Genomic DNA, 18,094 nt, shown 5'->3' on the forward strand with positions numbered 1-18,094 from the left:
CTAGCATTAGGTCCAACAGGTACTGGGGTTGCAGGGGACAGCCCAAGGTTAGACAGAGGCAGCAGGTCCAAACCCAACCTTGCCTGTGATGAGTGGCTCATACTGCAGTCTGCCCCAGGGCGTGGGGGCTAGCTGGAGACTGGTAGGAGCCTACAACTAAGGCAAGGTAGGGACAGTGGGTTGGGGGTTAGCACCCAGGGGGCAGCACCCAGTGAAAGGGGCACCGGGGTCCTGGGAGGGACACGGGAACCAGCAGCAAGGCGAGACACCGGCCTGAAGAGGGCGCTCTGGAGGCTGGAACGCTAATTCCCTGAGATGACCAGCAGGAGGTGCCGCCGGTGAGTCTGCACCCGGTTACATGGGGCATGTGTGCTCCCTATCCCATAAGGGATGCGTCCATAGTTATGATAACTGGTGGGATGTCCTGCAGAAAGGGGACCCTGGAGCAAAGCTTGTGAGGCAATGTCCACCAGTGGAGGGTGTCCTTGACTCTGAAGAACATTGGACATTCGGTCTGTAGGCAGTGGTCATCCAACTTTGGAAACACCTCATGAAGAGGCGAGCGTTCCTGACAACAAAAGTGCAAGAGGCCATGTGGCCTAGGAGTTGTAGGCAATCTCGTGCAGTCACCTGTGGACTGTTGATGGAGTTGAGAAGGTGGAGTGGGAGAGGTGCTATTCTTTTGTGCGAGTCGAAATGTGTTCCTATGAACTCCAGTTGTGGGGTGGGTGTGAGTGTAGATTTTCTTTGTTCATTCGCAGGCCAAGAGCATGGAAACATTGGATTGTCTGTTGTGTGGACTGAATGGCTTCTTGGAGGGTCCTGGCTTTGAAAAGATAGTTGTCGAGGCAAGTAAAAATTATGATTCCCTGCCTTTTGAGATGAGGTGTTACAACTGCGAGGAGTTTGGAAAAGACATGAGGAGAGGCCGAAAGGTAGGACCCTGTACTGGTAGTGTTGTGAGCCCAGAACAAAGCGAATAAAATGTCTGTGGGCAGGATGTGTGGTCACATGAACAAAAGCGCCCTGCAGGGCGAGGTCTGCAAACCAATCTCCCTGCTTCAGTGCTGGGATTATGGTTGCAAGAGTCACCATTTTGAGGTTGGTTTTTTTTTTAAATAATGAATTTGTTGAGGCATCTGAGGTCAAGAATGGGTCGCCATCCCCCAGTTTTCTTTTCTGTTGAAAGTAATGGGAGTAGAACCCTTTTCCTCTGTGTTGGTTGGGCACTGGTTCTACTGTTCCTAATTGGAGGAGGTGATGCACCTCTTGGCGGAGCAGTTGTTAGTGAGAGGGGTCCCTGAAAAGGGACAGGGTGGAGGGGGTGGGGGGCAAAGATAGAAAGGGAATAGGCACTGAAGTAGGGACGATGTTTTCTATATCCTCAACCACATCTTCAAATTTACTTATTAGTGGGAGAGGGCTGACATGGAGCCGATGAATTGTTACAGCAACGTTGATCTCTTGGTCGCTGATATTGTTGTTCATATGGTCTATGACTTTGTTGAGTATACGTCAGGTAGCATGGACATTGATAAGGTTGGTATCTATATTGTCTCCTCCTATTTGCAGGGTGTCTGATCGGTTTTTAGTGTCCTAAAAACCCAAGGGTCTGGTCTATGCTTACCTTACTTATCTGGTTGGTACATTATTCTCAAGCCTCCCTAGGAAAGGAGGTGAAGGGGTTTGGGGGAATATTTTGGGGAAACAGGAACTCCAAGTGGTCCTTTTCCTGAATCTTTGTCTACCTCACGTGGTGGTGGCAGCAGTACCCATCCAAGGACAAGGAAGGATTTGTGCCTTGGGGAATTTTTTAACCTAAGCTGATAGAAATAAGCTTAGGGGTCTTTCATGCAGGTCCCCACATCTGTACCCCAGAGTTCAGAGTGGGGAGGGAACCCGACACAGGGGTTTGGATACAGAGAGACTGTAATGTCGCTCTCGAGTCCTTCATGGAGTGAAGTACATCGTTGGTGTTACTGGCAAATAGTTTTCCACCATCAAAAGGGAGATCTTCGTCGCTATTCTGAACAGCGCGAAGAAAAGACGACTATGAAAGCAATGAAGCTCAACGCATCATGACTGCTGTAGCAGTGGACCGTGCAGCTGTATTAGCAACATCAAGCGCAGCTTGTAGTGAGGCACAGGAGATGATTTGTCCCTCAGAGACAGAATAATTAGATATCCGGAATTGTAACGTGGACGAAGCATACACTTTACGATCAAGCAGGTCCAGCCTTTTACTGTCTTTAACAGTTGGGGTAGAACGGGCAAATTGGTGTTTGTTCTTTTGGCTAGCTGCCTCTATTACCAATGAGTTTGGCTATGTGAGTAAAAAAGAACTCCGACCCTTTGGAAGGAATAAAATATTTCCGGTCAGCTCGCTTACAGGTAGGTGTGCTAGTAGCTGGTGTCTGCCATATGGTTTTGGCGGGATCCATAATGGCTGAATTTATAGGTAAGGCAATCTTGGATGTGGAGGTAGGTTGCAGGATGTCAGTCAACCCATATTGGTTTTCAGAAAATTCCTCCAGATTAATCCTCAACTCATTGGCGACTCTTTTGAAGAGATCTTGAAATTTTAAGAAATCATCTGACAGTGTTGGTGGGGCAGCCAGTATAGCCTCATCCTGTGTGGGCTCCAGAAGGGTTGGGAAAGCATGTGTAGCATGTTCATCGAAGTGTGGAGTAACAGCTTGTTGTTGTTGTCTCATTTGTAGCTGTATGCACTGGTGGCGGCGAGGTGGTATTGTTCCTATTTCTGGCTTCTTGGCTATCATAGTGGGATCGCTTATATGTTGCCCATGGACCTCAGTATTGCCACTGACTGGGAAAGGGCATAGGCGGTGCCATCCATGGGTTCGTATACCAGGGAGGGAGGTCTTTGATGAACGAAGACCTAGATTTTGTGTGACCAGTGCTGATTTGGGTCTGACTGGGAGAACTGGTATGGTGAAAAGTCTCCCTGCACTATGGCTTCCTCATCACTAGAAAAGGGAGATACAGCAGGAGACAGCTATCCGGACCGCATGTGAATGTCCGGGGAAAAAAAAAAGGTGTCAAGTAGAGGTGACTGTAGGTTAGGTGACACCTGTAGGTCTGGTGAATGAATCAACTGCAGTGCCGGAAAGCCTGTGTGAGAGAAACCCCTCTGTTAGGAGTGCCTGCAGCACTGGAGGGTTGTTCCGCACCGACGTTCTCTACACCGTAGCGCTCAATGCATGTGCTGAGGTTGGTGGTGCCGGGGAGGTAAGCGCAGCCCGGGTCTGTTCCAGCAAGGTCCTCTGTGCTGGCACCGTGTCCATTGCAGTGCCGAACGGTGCCATGAGAGAGGCAGGCAACTGGAAGCCGGAAGCCTCAGCACCGGGAGCTTGTGCTGTCACCGCAGCCAGAGGTGGGATTAGTGTGATGCCGGAGGAACCCAGCACATCAAAGGTGCTGAGCTGAGAGAAGGTCTGCATAGAAGAAATAGACCTGCTCGGCGACCTTTTTGCTTGCAATGTTTCCCTCTGGGTAAGGTAGGCGAGCGTTTTCTCTTTTGTCCTTTTTGGAGGCAGGAGGGCTGTGATTCACTGAGGAGTCTGTACCTGGGTCAGAAGCAGGTTCGAGTGACTTCTGCCCAAGAATCATTTTCAGGCAGAGTTCTCTGTCTTTATGTGACCTGGATTTTAATTTGGAACAATAGGCACATTTTTGAAGAATGAGGGACTCCCCCAGGCATTTAATACACTGGGAGTGACCATCCGAGATAGGGATGGCATCCCTGCACATAGTGCACTGCTTAAATCCTGGGGAGCCAGGCATATTAGTGTCCGTTGGAGGCTGAGAGGAACAAGCGGGAACAAATTTTTTTTTTTTTTTTTTTAAGGGATGAACGTATCTAGTAAGTAGAGTGCTAAACTAAGGGAAAAAAGGATGTAGACTGAGAGAAAGTTTTAATGAGTCGCTGTAGGTCTGACTCTGGCCGGGGATGGTAGAGAAGGAACTGAGGAGTTCAGCCGCGCATGTGCACTATTAAGTCAAGACTGGTATGTGAGGCAGGCTCTGTGCATGTGCGGCCGATATGGGTATTGCTGTAAAAATCTCCAAACGACGGTGCAGGAGCACACTAACACTTACAGTGGAGCATCCACAGGGACACCTCTCGAAGAAAAAAGGGTTCCCCCTTACCTTATGATTTAGAGAGGTGCCTTAATATATTAAAGTTTTATTTCTGCTTCTTGTTTTTTGTAAGTTACAAAAATCAGGTCTAGTCTCTATAACTACAGAACTAGTGGAATGATAATCTCTCAATAGTCAAAGTTTAAATAACTCAGAGGGGAAGAGATTCTTAGTCAAGGTATATCTAGACGAACAGCTAAATGCACAGCAAATCTAAAGCACACTAGAGTGCCAGGCACCAGCTGTTCCTGTGGACCTTGTTACTGTGCACTAGAAGTTCCCCAATGCACTTTGATCTACTCAGCTTTGAAACAGGAGTAGGTCAATGCACATGAGAGAACTTTTGAATGCACAGTAGCAGGGTCCACACAGATAGATTTACACCCTAGCTTTCTTCGTACTGAATGTTTGTTTCGACAGGCCCTCAGACTATTTACAACTGTTTAGTTTTAACAACACATTTAAAACGAATGCCTAGTGAACATTTTTAGAGAAAGAATGTCTTAAGACTAAAGATTCCATCCTCTTTAATTAAGAGGAGAGAGAAATTTTAAATGGACACTTGAAACCTTCAACAAGTCTTCCAGCAAAATAAGGCCAAACGTGATTTGCCTTAGATTTCGAAGACCGAAAATGAAACAAAAGAACACCCACACACCCTCTCTTTCAAGCCTTGTCATAGAGCAGCAAGAGGGCAGATACTCATTTCCAAAGCAGCTGTCTTCTTGCAAGATGACTCTCCTTTTTCATAGAGAGCCACTCTTTTCCCTAAGGGAATGGAATACGGAGACATTTCTACTAGTATAAGAGTGGCCGCAATAAGGAGACACCATGGAAAACAACGCATTGTATTTACTGGTTAATGTTAACTTTCATCTATATAGATACCATGTCAACACAGTGATCCCTCTCTCCACCCCACTGCCAGTGCACTGTGCAAAGGAAAAAAATCACATTCATTTTGCTCAGTTTCGAAGGAAAGTCAATTAGCAAGAAAATATATTTTCTTCAAGATTTTCATTAAAATTAGCATTTCTGAGTCGAAGTTTGATATGTTTTGGAACAGTAGCAATTTGAAAGCCCTACATGAAGAAACTAGATGCCAGTTTCCAAATGGGTTTATTAGCAGTTTAACACAGCTTTGCAAATTTGTTCACTCACCCAGGAATAAAAAAAATCGTTGTTCCTCCTCTCCCACCTTAAACTCCATTATCACTGAACTATGATGAGAGTAGATTTTATGCAGATTATAAATGTTATGACAATTGTGCAGGTCTGGTTTAACAGTCCCATTAGTATATCTAGTATCTTAGTATTTAAAAAAAACTAAATTGTTGCATTTTATGACTATATTAATAACAAAGCTGGAAACATTTTATATGGTCTCTTCTTACATTTCTTACCAAACCACCACTTGGTTACAAATGTCACTTTTCAATAAGATGGCCACCTCCAACAAGAGGCATACTAAATATATTAGTAACTTTAAAAAAAATTCACAGCTGGATCATAGCAACAAAGGCTTTTGCCTTGTTGACTTTTAGACTATAGGCTGAGCAAAGCAAGTGATTTTAAATAGCAGCATGTTAAGTGTAAAGGGTGTGTAATTGAATTCCTTGCTCCAATATAGTTGAAGATTTTTTTTAATATACTTGCCATATTTGTGCTAACACCGGTTGAGGTAACCCAGATTGGAAAAAAAAGTTTCTAGCTTGATCACCTGTAAAATAAATTAGAAAGGCATCATTTCAAAAGGACTGCTAATACTACCCAGGAGAAGACAGAGCTAAAAGTTAAATTACAACTCAAAACATTCAAAGGACAGCAACATTAAAAGGCATATATTGTAACATGATATAATACAGAATATTATTTAAATTCAGTTTATCACTTAGCAAGCTACAAGCAATACTACAGATTAATTTTAGGTACTGGTGAATCAAGGGTATCTATTGGGGAGATATCCACCCCATGCTTTAAATATTTAAATTTGCACCAGTTGCTTCCATTTTAAGTTAACTTGACATTAACATTTTCCAGGAAAATCTATAGAGATGGACAATAGGAAACATATAGTTCCTGCTGCCCAATCCATGTTTAAAAGCTCTTTCTTTATTGGAGTCATCTACCCAGTGAAATCAAGGAAGCACACACTTTCTCCACAGGAAACACTATTTCCCATCAATACAAACATAAAACATTCAATTTTTTCATGGGTATTTAAGGTACAAATCAGACTAGTCAGCACAAACTGAGTAAGGGACTCTTCAGTTATCATTTGAGACTAATTGCCATTGAGAAAAGCAATAGCAAATTTTTTGAGGTAGTTTCCCATTTTCAGCCCAGGTTGGTAAAGGCAGGAGAGTAAGGATGGGAAAGACAAGACAACACATTAGAATTAGGTGCAGTAGGATTAGGTCCCTGAAAAGGAAATTTAATAATCTATGAAGGAAAGGAGTAGAAAGACTACAAGTAGTATTACTTATCAAATTTTTTACAAAATTAAGTTACACCCACAACCATACCAGATTTTTGTACAATGTCATATGAGGGGCAGCAATAATCAACCTGTGCCAGGAGAGGAACGTGTGGCTCTTTAGGACCACAGATGAGACTCTCAAGACCACAGGTTTGATCAGAGACTCTTGAATGCCTCCTAACAGGTAGATAGCAAGGGAGGCAACACATCACCCTCCATTCTCTTTTTCCACGTTTAGCTGCAGTGAGAGAGGAAAGATCCAAACAGAGCCACCAAGCAGCCACAGAACAAGATCTTGATATAACTCTGTGGCATTAAGCCCAATCTGCAGTGGTTTAAAAGACCTGTGTAAGCCATGTATGTGGATTTATTGCTTAATCCTCACAAGCTAAACTGATATAAGCCACTTGTAAACAGATATAAAAGGCTGTCCATACAGAGGTTTGCACTGGTTTAACTAAATTGTTAAACAGATTTTCTTTAAAAAGGTGCAACTTACAATTAGACTGTCTTTTGCGTATACTGATCAATCAACATGACAATGTATCGCAATGGTGCCAGTCACCAAACTTAAGTGACATCAAGTCATCACACTATGATTCTGTGGTTCTGAGTCTATGACAATGATTATTGTGTAGTAACAAGCAGTTCTACAAGATAGAGTAGCAATGCTTTAGAGAACCAGGAATGACTTCAAGAATGACAAGAGAAAAATCAAGTGGTATAGACCAGGGAGAAGACACAAGGTTTTCAGCAATATTCAAAAAGGGATGGAGTTGATATGACAGAGAGATACAAGAGAGTTGAAATAGAGTATGAATAAAATCTTGCCTGCATTTTTCCCATGAATTTTTGTACATACTTATTGACTATGAATTCTAAATATTATTAAATGGAATTGGATGTGAAAACTATCTAATTACCAGTGATAAATCCAGATGTTGGTTTCAGACTATGGAACTGCTGATCATGTTTAGCTCTCTCTTCCACAGTTATGGCCCAGATATCCAGGTTGCCTGGTGTAGAAAGAAAATATAGAAGTCAGAAACAAGTACATAAAAAATACACTACTTTTCCCCCCTCAAGTCCTCAATACACAAAGTTTTAACATTTTAACCCTGTGACTTGGTGGTACTAGCAGAATTAATTTGCCTATGAAAATTTAAGTATTAGAATAGATTAAAAATAATCCCAAATCTAACTCTTCTACAGTTGCATTCATACATATCCTTAAATAGGCAGCCATATGTACAGTCTTACCATAACAAACCACCAAGACTGAAATGAACTCCTGAACAATGCTTCAGCAATTTTATGCTCATTAGATTATTTATAACCTAAAATATCACACAACATGTAATGCAATTTGTGATCACAACATTTAAAAGATGTCTGTTTAATGAAAGACAGAAAACATGGAAAGTTCATGTGGTTTTGCTTATTTAAGAAACTAATCCCCCTCAAATAGCACATGCAGCGCAGCACATGATGCAGTCTCTTCTAAACCAAACAGTGAAGAGGTGTCACAAGCCGTCAACAGTCGTGCACTAAATGGGTTTGTACCATCACAGAACTGGACATGAATGCCACGTGTTCATCCAGGAAGGATGTGAACATGCAAGAGGACATAAAATAGGCAACAAAGAAGCACAAGGTAGGAAGAGAGCACCCACACTATACTCCTGAATGAATGAGAAATTCATACATGTAGGAGTATTTTGTACTATTTGGATCCTCCAGAGCATATTTAAAGTTTGTAGTTCAATATTTAGTAAGTTTCACATTAAACTACTTTTATTTTTTTAAACAATACAGTGACATTAAGAATGCCTTCTCCAGATTTCACTACAGATGTGCAGAATCTACTTCCACTGTCTAGCTGAACCACTTTGGCATTTGTTTCTCTTTCTTTTGTCCTCTAGGTTACTTTTCCTTATACTTACAGCAACACTACAACACTTCATCTCTCACTTAAAGAATTTAAGATACTATTACACAATACTGCACCTAAGGTTGGTCTTCATAATTTTTGAATCGATAATACAACACTGTCTTTCAACACTTCCAGGAGCATATAATGTTTATTAGCTCTGCTGAAGCAGTAATAACTAACTACTGCTGGCCAGAATCTCAGGAAACCAAAGACATCTAATGCTAACAAAATAGAGTTCTCCTGAAAAGGACATTAAAGATACAGACTTGCAAAAACAAGTTGTCTAGATCTTGTTCTTTATTTCTACATCATTGCCTAAGTTTACCTAGGCCAGTACTTTAAAGCTTTTAACAAATCTGTGGTGGTAGTGGTGGTGTTGTTTTTTTTAAAGGTACGTTATCAGACACTGGAACACTAAAAGATAATCGTTTAGTTTCATTCATCAAAAAGTGAAAGAGCACTAAGTTCCAGACTTACTTTTTGAAACAGAAAATGTAATTGACAAAATGATCAGACTGCAAGAGAAGACAACTCCCAATTAAATATGCCTAATTCTCAAGGACTATGTACACCCCTTTAAGAACTTCATATAAACATGGTCCAAACATTATTTCAACAGAACTTGTGTGACAGGACACAAACAGTAGATAAACTGTTTTATGAACAAGATATAGTCCAGAGTTTAAGACTAGCCCTGGAGGTCTCAGCCTAGCATATGTGTAGGGGTCCATGAGTGGAAGGAAGGGGTTGATAGATGGGTTTTTATACAAGTGGCAGTGGGAGGAAGCTGGTGTTGACAGTTTTCAGTGCCCTCCATCTGCAATCTATATGAAAGCAGAGGGGGGATGCAGTTGAGCTCCACAGTCAGAGGTGTAACTATAGGGGTGAGGGTGTGGGCCAGTGGTTCTCAACCAGGGGTATGTGTACCCCTGGGGGCACATGAATCCATCTAGGTATTTGCCTAGTTTTACAAGAGGCTACATAAAAAGCACTAGCTAAGTCAGTACAAACTAAAATTTCACACAGACAATGACTTGTTTATACTGCTCTATACACTGAAATGTAAGTACAATATTTATACTCCAATTGATTTATTTTAGAATTATATGATAAAAATAAGAATGTAAGCAATTTTTCAGTAATAGTGGGCTGTGACACTTTTGTATATTTATGTCTGATTTTGTAAGCAAGTAGTTTTTAAGTGAGGTGAAACTTGGGGGTACACAAGACAAATCAGACTCCTGAAAGGAGTACCGTACTATAGTCTGGAAAGGTTGAGAGCCGCTAGTGGGGGCTATTGAGACTCAGGCGTGAGTCTTCCAGCTGGCATGCTGCCCATCTAGTGTTGATCCCATTAGGAGATTGGGGGCAGGATGGAGGGCTTCTTGCCTCTGGGGACAGTTCTTTTCCAGTCCTGCCTGACTCCTTTCCTACTTGAAGTCCATCCCCCCTCTGAGTCCCCAAGCACAGACTGCCCGGCCAACCTCCGACACGTCTGTTGGCCGTCCTCCTGGTCTTTGTCTCGCTTCCCAGGCAAAGTGTCACCTGGTTGCATCCCCCTCCTGGGTCTCGGGTTACGAAGGGCACCGTCTATTGCTTACAGGCAAGCAGCTAGAGCCACCTCACCTGCCCCCGAGAGTCTCAGCAGAAGTCACACACTCTTATTCCCACCGCCTAGGCATTGGTGCAATACACAGGGAAACTGAGGCACACACAGTATTCATGCAAAACAGTAAGACTCACATAGGCTCACGTACAACATAAGGGGGAAAAACCCACTTTGTCACACCTTAGAGTGCCAGAAGAGCAGATGGCTAAACATTACAGGAATTGGTCTCTAAGACATTACAATCTAGAATGCATTTGGAAAGGAATGTAATTTTTCTGATTTAAAAACAAAACAAATCAAACTACAAAAATCTTACCCCCAAAAGGTGATGGAAACTGAGCCATGGTTCAGTCACTTTTAGCTTGCTAATAGATGCCTAAAACAGAAAGGAAGTATGTTAAGATAAATAGATCTTCACTGCAAAGATATATTATAATAGATCTTCTATTTAAAAATACACTTTATTATAGTTATATAGTCCATGCTATGTGAAAAATAAGAGTAACTAAGATGTGGTATTGTATAAATGTAAAATTAAACTGTTAGTTGAGGAGAAACTAATGTACGCTGTTTTTGAAACATCCCACACATTTCTCCTGTTTGCCTTTATTAGTGAAGAGCTACATTTTGCTCTTGTAACAAGCATGTCCACAAAATCTAAGTACCCTTATTTATAATGGAAGAGTGATGTAGTAAGGAAGAGGGTTAAATCAGCCATACAAACAGACAAGATTCTAGCAACAGCAGAACAAGTTGCTCAAAACGTTACTTCCACTGGGTATAACATCTCTGTCGTATTCAAGTGCAAGAATATGACATCTAATTCCACAGCTGATGAAAATGCACACTCTGTCCAAGGAGCCATTTTAATTTTATCTTGTTTGATCAGGAATCTTTGAGATGCACCAATCAGACTCATATAGTATCTTGCGATTTTACAAGTACATAAGAAAAAAACTGAAACTAAAGACTAGAATGCAAATAAAAGACTATTTTGGACCCAGCCATAGCACTTACTCTGTAAACAAGTTAATTCAACCTAACAAGAGTGCAAGTTAAACTACTGTAAACACAACTCCAAAAGGGAAATTACAAGGCAAAAATGGATTATTTGGTGGGAACTCCAGTGAATCATAGAATATCAGGGCTGGAAGGGACCTCAGGAGGTCATCTAGTCCAACCCCTTGCTCAAAGCAGGACCAATCCCCAACTAAATCATCCATGCATCCACTGAAAATGTTCACTTGTTTAATACTGCTTAGTCTTCAAAGTTAAAGCAATGCCAGAGTGTCTGAGTTTAAAAAAAAAAAAAAAAAAAGTTAAATGGGCATTTTTCTTACTCCACACAAAAAGTGACATGAACTGAGCCAGAGGGACAATGGCCAGTGACAGAGCCACAAAACAGTGAATGAGCTGCCTCCTGTCCTACTAGATTCCACTGTGTTTTCCAGACAAAAAAAAGAAAGGCAAAAGAAAACAGAACTGAAGGGAGAATAATTTAGGCTGCTTAAACAGCAGCAGAAATTTATCAAAACCATTAAAATACAAAAGCACCAAAAGAAAGAATGGCATTAACTTGCAACAGCAGCTTTCTTTTGTCTGAATTTGATAATGGTCTTTCTTTAAGTTTTTCTGATATTCTGCTGATTCCTCACTCCTAAACCTAATACATACCGTGTTTACCTCCACTTTTGTCACTGGAAAAAAAAAAAACCCAACACCACCACACACAGTACTACTAGTGAAAACAATTTAATGAAAATGAAGTTCCCCATCTAATTGTAATTTAGGAAGCAGGAGAAGAAATGACAAAGGAAGAGAGTGTCCCTATACCTTACCTGTTACCTGGGTGGAGGAAATGTGCCTGTGTCTGTCAGGGGTATTGACTTGCCTATGGAGGGAGCTACCCCGGTCTCCAAGCAGTTGTCTGTGAACAGCCCTGTGTGCTGGGACAAGGGGAATGAGATCCCAAGCTGTGTGTCTGGTAAAGGAGAATGTGTCTCGGGCTCTTCTTTGTTTGTGGAGCAGACAGAAGGGGCCTTTCAGCCTGTGATGGTTGAGAATAGTGCAGTTGTCTCAGACTTGGTGCTGGATTCAACTAAAGCCCAGGAAGGGAATGGTCCTAAGTTTGTGTCTGCTAGGGAGAATGGCCCTGTAACTAGGTCGCATCCAGTTAGTGTCTATGCAAAATCCCAGAGACCAGATAATTCTGGAGCTTGTATTTTGCCCGTTGCTAGTGTGTGGCTGGGAAAGGGTGTAGCAACTCTGTCTAATCAGAGTGAGATCCTAACCAGGGCACAAGGAGAGCAGAAAGGTGATTTGATTGTGTTACCTACTAAGGGTGTGGAAACCTGTAGCAAGAAGGAAAAGATTCCTGAGCTTGTGTGTGGCAAAGGGAAGGAGAATGCTTCTAACCTTTTATCTAGGAAGTCTGTCAGTTTGCCTGAAAGGGGATTGTGTAGGAATCCGCCTGATGGGCCAGAGGTAATTCTGGATGTAAGTGAGACCCAGAAAGAGTCTGTTGTTGCTCAGGAAAGTGTTCCTCTAGAGCAAGCCCTAGGTGAAGAGGGTAAGGGCAGAATTTCTGTGAAGGGTGAACTGTTGCATAGAAAAGCCCCTAGGGAAAGGAATCCTCATGGAGTCTTTGCAAGCAGTTTACTGCAACTGAAGGGTGTGAAAGTGATTTAATCAAGAAAGTTTCAGTTCCTAACAGCCAGAAATTTTCTGTTGTGAATGAAGCCACTGACTTTCCTGTTGAAAGATCCAGTGTGGATAGCTTTGAGAAGGTCTCAGATGGAGTGAAAGCTGTTAAGAAAGTTAAACAGTCCTCTAACCAAGTGGCTGTGTTTGGCCAGCTTGTTGGGGAGACAAGATTGTTGAGAAAGGAATGTCTCCATGCTAGTTCTGTAAGTGAACAGTATGTGGCCCAGGTCAAGATGGGGACTCTTAACCAAGAGAGCCTGAATTGCAGCCTTCCAGACTAGAGCGCTGGGAGAAGACCCGATCCCAGTTTGATCCCTGGGGGTTTTGGGGTGGCAAAAGGCACGGGCCGCATAAATCTTCCCACATGTGGCATGCGAGTGCTATCGACCACCCCCGACCTAAGGGAGGGCGAGAAACTGGAAGGGCCTGGTGTAACTCCCACCAAGGAACGAGAGAGATGCTGGGGCATCCATGCCTGGGCAGACTCGCTGTGGGAAGCGCACGGAGGGGCAGAGGATGCTGAATGCTCCGAGGTCAGACCCCGGAAGGTGGAAGTTGTGTGAGCTGTGTGTCCTGGAGACAGTCTGCTCACAGAAAGGAGACTTCCCCAGAGTCCTGACTGGCTTCGTAGGGAGTAGTTCCAGAGCATCGCCCGGGGACTCCGTGACAGGAGGGCAGAAACTTCCTGAAGAAAAAGAATCCAGTCCCAGACCCTTGTTCTGCCCCACACTTGCCGGGTGCCCTCGGGCACATCACTCAGTCTCTCTGGGCCTCAGTTCTCCCATCCAGGAAATGGGGCTGGTGGCGCTTCCTGCCCTCGCAGGAGCCTGGGAGGAGAACTACCCTGCGGGTTGGGAAGAGGCTCGGACCCTGGGGTAATGGGCGAGGGGCGCAGGGGGAGCATCTTAGTACCATCGTTTGGTATCTGTAGTCTGTCTGGAAACAAAATATTTCCCTAAAGTCATTCCAAAAACCTGTATCCAGCCACAGCCCTGGGAAATATTTAACAAAGCCGCACGTTTTTCCCTCGTGTAGCCTGCCCCCGACCCGGCACCAGCCCCCAGTTCTGCCCCCTTCCTGCCACCGCTGCCCCATCTCACCTCCTGACCCTCTCTGGGTGCCCTGGGCCCCTCTTAGCAGGGGGCTGTCCAGGAGGGTGCAGGGGGGTCTCTCCTTGCAGCCATGGCGGGGGGGTCTGGTGGATGTCCAGCCCCTCTGGACACCTCTGCCAGAGACCCCCAAGAAATCCACTAGTTTCTTCCGCATGTGGGAAGGGGCTCCTACTTTCTGACTTGGGCTGGGGCGTGATGGGGGGTGCTTCCGTGATGTCAGAGCCCCGGGCGGGAGGGGCTCGAATCATGACTCTGAAGTGGCAGGGCAATCTCCCTCCCGTTCACATTCCACTAAGGGGCTGGGCTGGGATCTCTAGGGAGGGAGACACAGGAAAAAACAGCTGCCACTATGGAACCCAGGGGTCCTGGATCCCAGTCCCCCTGTTCTAACCTCTAGACCCCACTCTGCTCCCAGAGCCAGGGAGAGAACCCAGGGGTTCTGGCGCTCGGCCCCCACCCCGCTGTGACCACTAGACCCCACTCCCCTCCCTGGGTGCTGCAGGGGTAACTGTGTCTGTGTCCCACCTCTGCTCAGGCCCTTGACTGATTTTCCCAAAGTGCTTCCTTCCGAATCCATCACATCTGTTCCCCCCCCCCCGCCGCCCGTCACTGCCCACCCGCGTGTGGGGGAACCAGCACGGTGACGGTTCGTGATGGGAAATCTTCCAAGCTGGCCCTAGGAAGACGTCTGTGCCCTGACACACCCAGGGCACACGCTAGCCCACCCCCAAAAGAGAAGGACAATCACCACCCCCCACACTGGAATATTCACAATCTTGCTCACACATAACTGCACAGAGTTCACTCCCAGTGCTCCCAACACAAGGACCTCCCGCCCCATGCAGCATGTGCCGAGGCCTGCCACTGGACTGCTACCCATTGGAATGGACCATTCCAGGAGACCAATAGACATAGCCGTGGCAACAGGTGAGGATGGCCTCCCAGGGTCTGACCCAGGCTGAGACTGGGCTAGAGGGGCCCATGGCTCTGATCTAGAGGGGTCTATCCAGCAGCGGGCAGTGACCCCCACACACAAACCCACCGGAAGCACCTTTCTTAGCGGATCTCCCAGGCCATCCCCCACATTGCAACCCGGCCCCACCCCCTCGCTCCCACACACTGGCGGGTTGGGTAACTGCTGAGGGATTACACAAGAGAGTCAGAGCCAGGGAGAGAACCCAGGAGTCCTGGCTTGCCCCTCTCCTCCCCCCCCCCACTCTAATCACTCGACCCCACTCCCCTTTTAGATGTTAGGCTCGCTGCCTCTTCTACCCCTCTCCATCTGTCCATCCCTTTGCTGCAGGTTTTTGGGGCGTCACCCCTGCTCTGTACTCCTCTAGTGCAGCCCAAGGCCTTCCCTCCCCGCAACCATATATCCTCTCCCCCCTGGTACTTGATCATCTGCCTGGTCCCCCCCACTCCCTCCCGGGGCGTGCTGTGCGGCGTGGCTGGGGATTGTGCAATGACCCAGCTCCAGGCAACGCGGAACGGAAACCACAGGCCCTGCCCCACCCGATCTGCCTTCCAGGTGCACCGGAGCCCAGCGCCCCGTACCTCTACCCTCCTGAGCCACAGGGGGTGAGCTGAACCTCCACCACACTCCGCAGACAAAGATTGGGGGGGGAGGGATAGCTCAGTGGTTTGAGCATTGGCCTGCTAAACCCAGGATTGTGAGTTCAATCCTTGAGGGGGCACTTGGGATCTGGGGCAAAAATTGGGGATTGGTCCTGCTTTGAGCAGGGGGTTGGACTAGATGACCTCCTGAGGTCCCTTCCAACCCGGATATTCTATGATTCTATGACTAGTCTCAAGATAAGATAAATAGATTATAGATCAGTTGTCTATCTGTGAAAGTTACTACTGCACTTATCTCACTCCATAAACATTGACTAACTTTGAATTCTGCTTCTAAACTGCAGTTAAACTATAAGATAGTGTCAATTCCTTCACTATCTAAGAAGTTTAAAATCATTGCACTTGATGCAAACCAGTATTATGATATCATTGTACAACTTAGATTTTAACGTTTAACTGTTTAGTCAATAAAACAGTAATTCTTCCAAAGCCCTTCCAACTATAAATGATTAGCACTTTAACCTTTTGCTTCAGTATCATGTACTCTGCAGACAAAACCATGCCTCTATTTCTCTCTTCCCATCCCCAAGTATTCTGGATTTGGTTTCTGAAGCTAACAGAAGATGCTAAAACAGTTTCCTATGCAAAGTCTTCCAGCCGTGTCTTAGCTCCGTAGATGTACTACTGAATCAGTGTGGCATAGAAAATTTTATACTCACTTAAAACTTTGAGAAGAAAGGGAGCTGCAAAACAGAGGAGCTGCTCCTGCACCCCTCAACTGTTTACTGTGTGGGAGTGTTTGCAGAAAGACAAGAAAAGAAGTAGAAAGAAAAGGGAACCAGAGGTCGATGGCTAAGAGGGGAAAAGAGAAAACTACAACCAGCCAGAACACAAGAGCAGACTTGATAAGAGACAGAACCAGAGCAAAAGGAACAAAAACACAAACTAACAATCCATTTCACCTACTCACATTTTACAAGTTAAAAAAAAAAAAAAAATCAACGATTATGACTACTGGGGCAGCACAGTGCTTGCAAGCACTGCAGAGTTCAGTCATTTGAAGGGCGAGAATCTCTCACATGTAGTTCAGGAACTCCACAGGAAGAGCGAGCTTATCACTGCATCCTTGCATGCACCAGTGATGGACAAAATAAATCTAACAACTAGCGACCTGCTCGATGCTTAGGAACGCATAAAGCTGTATCAAATAGCAGAGAGAATACCAGAGAGAAGGGGGTGGGGGTGGGGTAGGCTGTGAGTGAAACAAGTAGTGCGGGGCACAAGCAGAGAAATGTCTTGAAAAGAAGAGATAGATGAATGTAGAAGGAGCTGAAATTTAGACTTGAACAATTGGAAAAATTAGATTGAAGACTGACAGACATATATGAGATACAATATGAGGCAAACAAAAGGGAACAAGAGAGATCAACATACACTAGAACGGGGTGGCCAACCTGTGGCTCCGGAGCCACGTGCAGCTCTCCAGAAGTTCATATGCGGCTCCTTGTAGAAGCACCAACTCCAGGGCTCGAGCTACAAGTGCCAACTTTCCAATGGGCCAGGAGGTGCTCACTGCTCAACCCCTGGCTCTGCCACAGGCCCTGCCCCCACTCCACCCCTGCCCGCCCCCTCCCCCCCAGCCTCCTGCACACCACAAAACAGCTGAGTGGGAGGCACTGGGAGTGGGGTCCAGGGGGTGGTGGTGTGGAGCGGATGGGGAGCTGCTGATGTATTACTGTGGCTCTTTGGCAATGTACATTGGTAAATTCTGGCTCCTTCTCAGGCTCAGGTTGGCTGCCCCTACCCTAGAAAGATATTGCAATTTAAGTTTGCTGTTGACAGATAGCGTAATGTTTACTTGTTATAAAGAGAGGTTTGATTTTATATCCAAGGAAATTCTAGGGCAACCTTCAGAGATTTGACAGTACATGCAGTTGGGTCTGAAAACTCAGCATTCCTTATGTATAAAGAGAAGGAATAACTCTTAGTAGAGTTAGAAGTTTCATTGTATTATAATGCTGAGTGGTTTGGGATTTTTTTTAAACTATCAAGAGGAAAGCTTTTTGGGGTAGAGTTATGTCTTATGTATTTGTCAAGTGTGTAGTATAGTTATATCTACTGTGTGTTTGTACATATATACACAAACTGTGTATGCTTTTAAAGGGATATGCAAATGCTGAAGTTTTGCTTTTGTGCTATTTGGTTTTAAATTGGTGGGGGGGGGGAAATCTTGTGGTTACCAAGTTATTCTAGTATAGAATTTATGAACAATATTAGGCAATCTGTTATTTTGACTAAAATCTTTGTTAGTGTCAAATCAAAAAAAAAAAAAAAAAAAAAAAAAAAAAAGCAGGTATTTTAAAGTTTTCCTGGGAGGAGTAAGAAAGAACCCTTGGCCACCCTGAGTAATCCTTTTTGGTCTAGTCTCAGTCTGGAGAGAACTGCAAGTTTTACATTTTCTCCTAACATACCTGTAATTTAAGTTTCAAACAACAGAAAATATCCACTTAAATGTGCAGGCT

At 44.5% G+C, this 18,094-nt stretch overlaps 1 protein-coding gene and 1 long non-coding RNA gene across 25 annotated transcripts in view; one reads left to right on the forward strand and one right to left on the reverse strand.

The window, feature by feature from the left end:
- ITSN1 (intersectin 1) overlaps nt 1-18,094 on the reverse strand; it is a 236,254-nt gene that overhangs the window by 178,701 nt on the left and 39,459 nt on the right. For 23 of the 24 annotated variants that reach the window (XR_006283914.1, XM_043522810.1, XM_043522801.1 and 20 more), the window contains 3 exons: nt 10,499-10,558; nt 7,564-7,656; nt 5,818-5,881 (listed from right to left, as the gene is read on the reverse strand). Coding sequence is in view for 22 of the 24 variants with exons in the window: in XM_043522810.1 (XP_043378745.1) it covers nt 5,818-5,881; nt 7,564-7,656; nt 10,499-10,526 (185 nt within the window). In the remaining 2 variants the exon portion in view is untranslated. The remainder of the gene's footprint in view (nt 1-5,817; nt 5,882-7,563; nt 7,657-10,498; nt 10,559-18,094) is intronic. The other variant, XM_043522853.1, reaches the window with a different exon arrangement.
- LOC122461845 overlaps nt 224-18,094 on the forward strand; it is a 34,300-nt gene continuing 16,429 nt past the window's right edge. Inside the window, exon 1 of the long non-coding RNA XR_006284062.1 lies at nt 224-935. This is a non-coding gene — a long non-coding RNA (uncharacterized LOC122461845). The remainder of the gene's footprint in view (nt 936-18,094) is intronic.

Source organism: Chelonia mydas, chromosome 1, assembly GCF_015237465.2.
Source record: "Chelonia mydas isolate rCheMyd1 chromosome 1, rCheMyd1.pri.v2, whole genome shotgun sequence".
Taxonomy (NCBI): Eukaryota; Metazoa; Chordata; order Testudines; family Cheloniidae; genus Chelonia; species Chelonia mydas.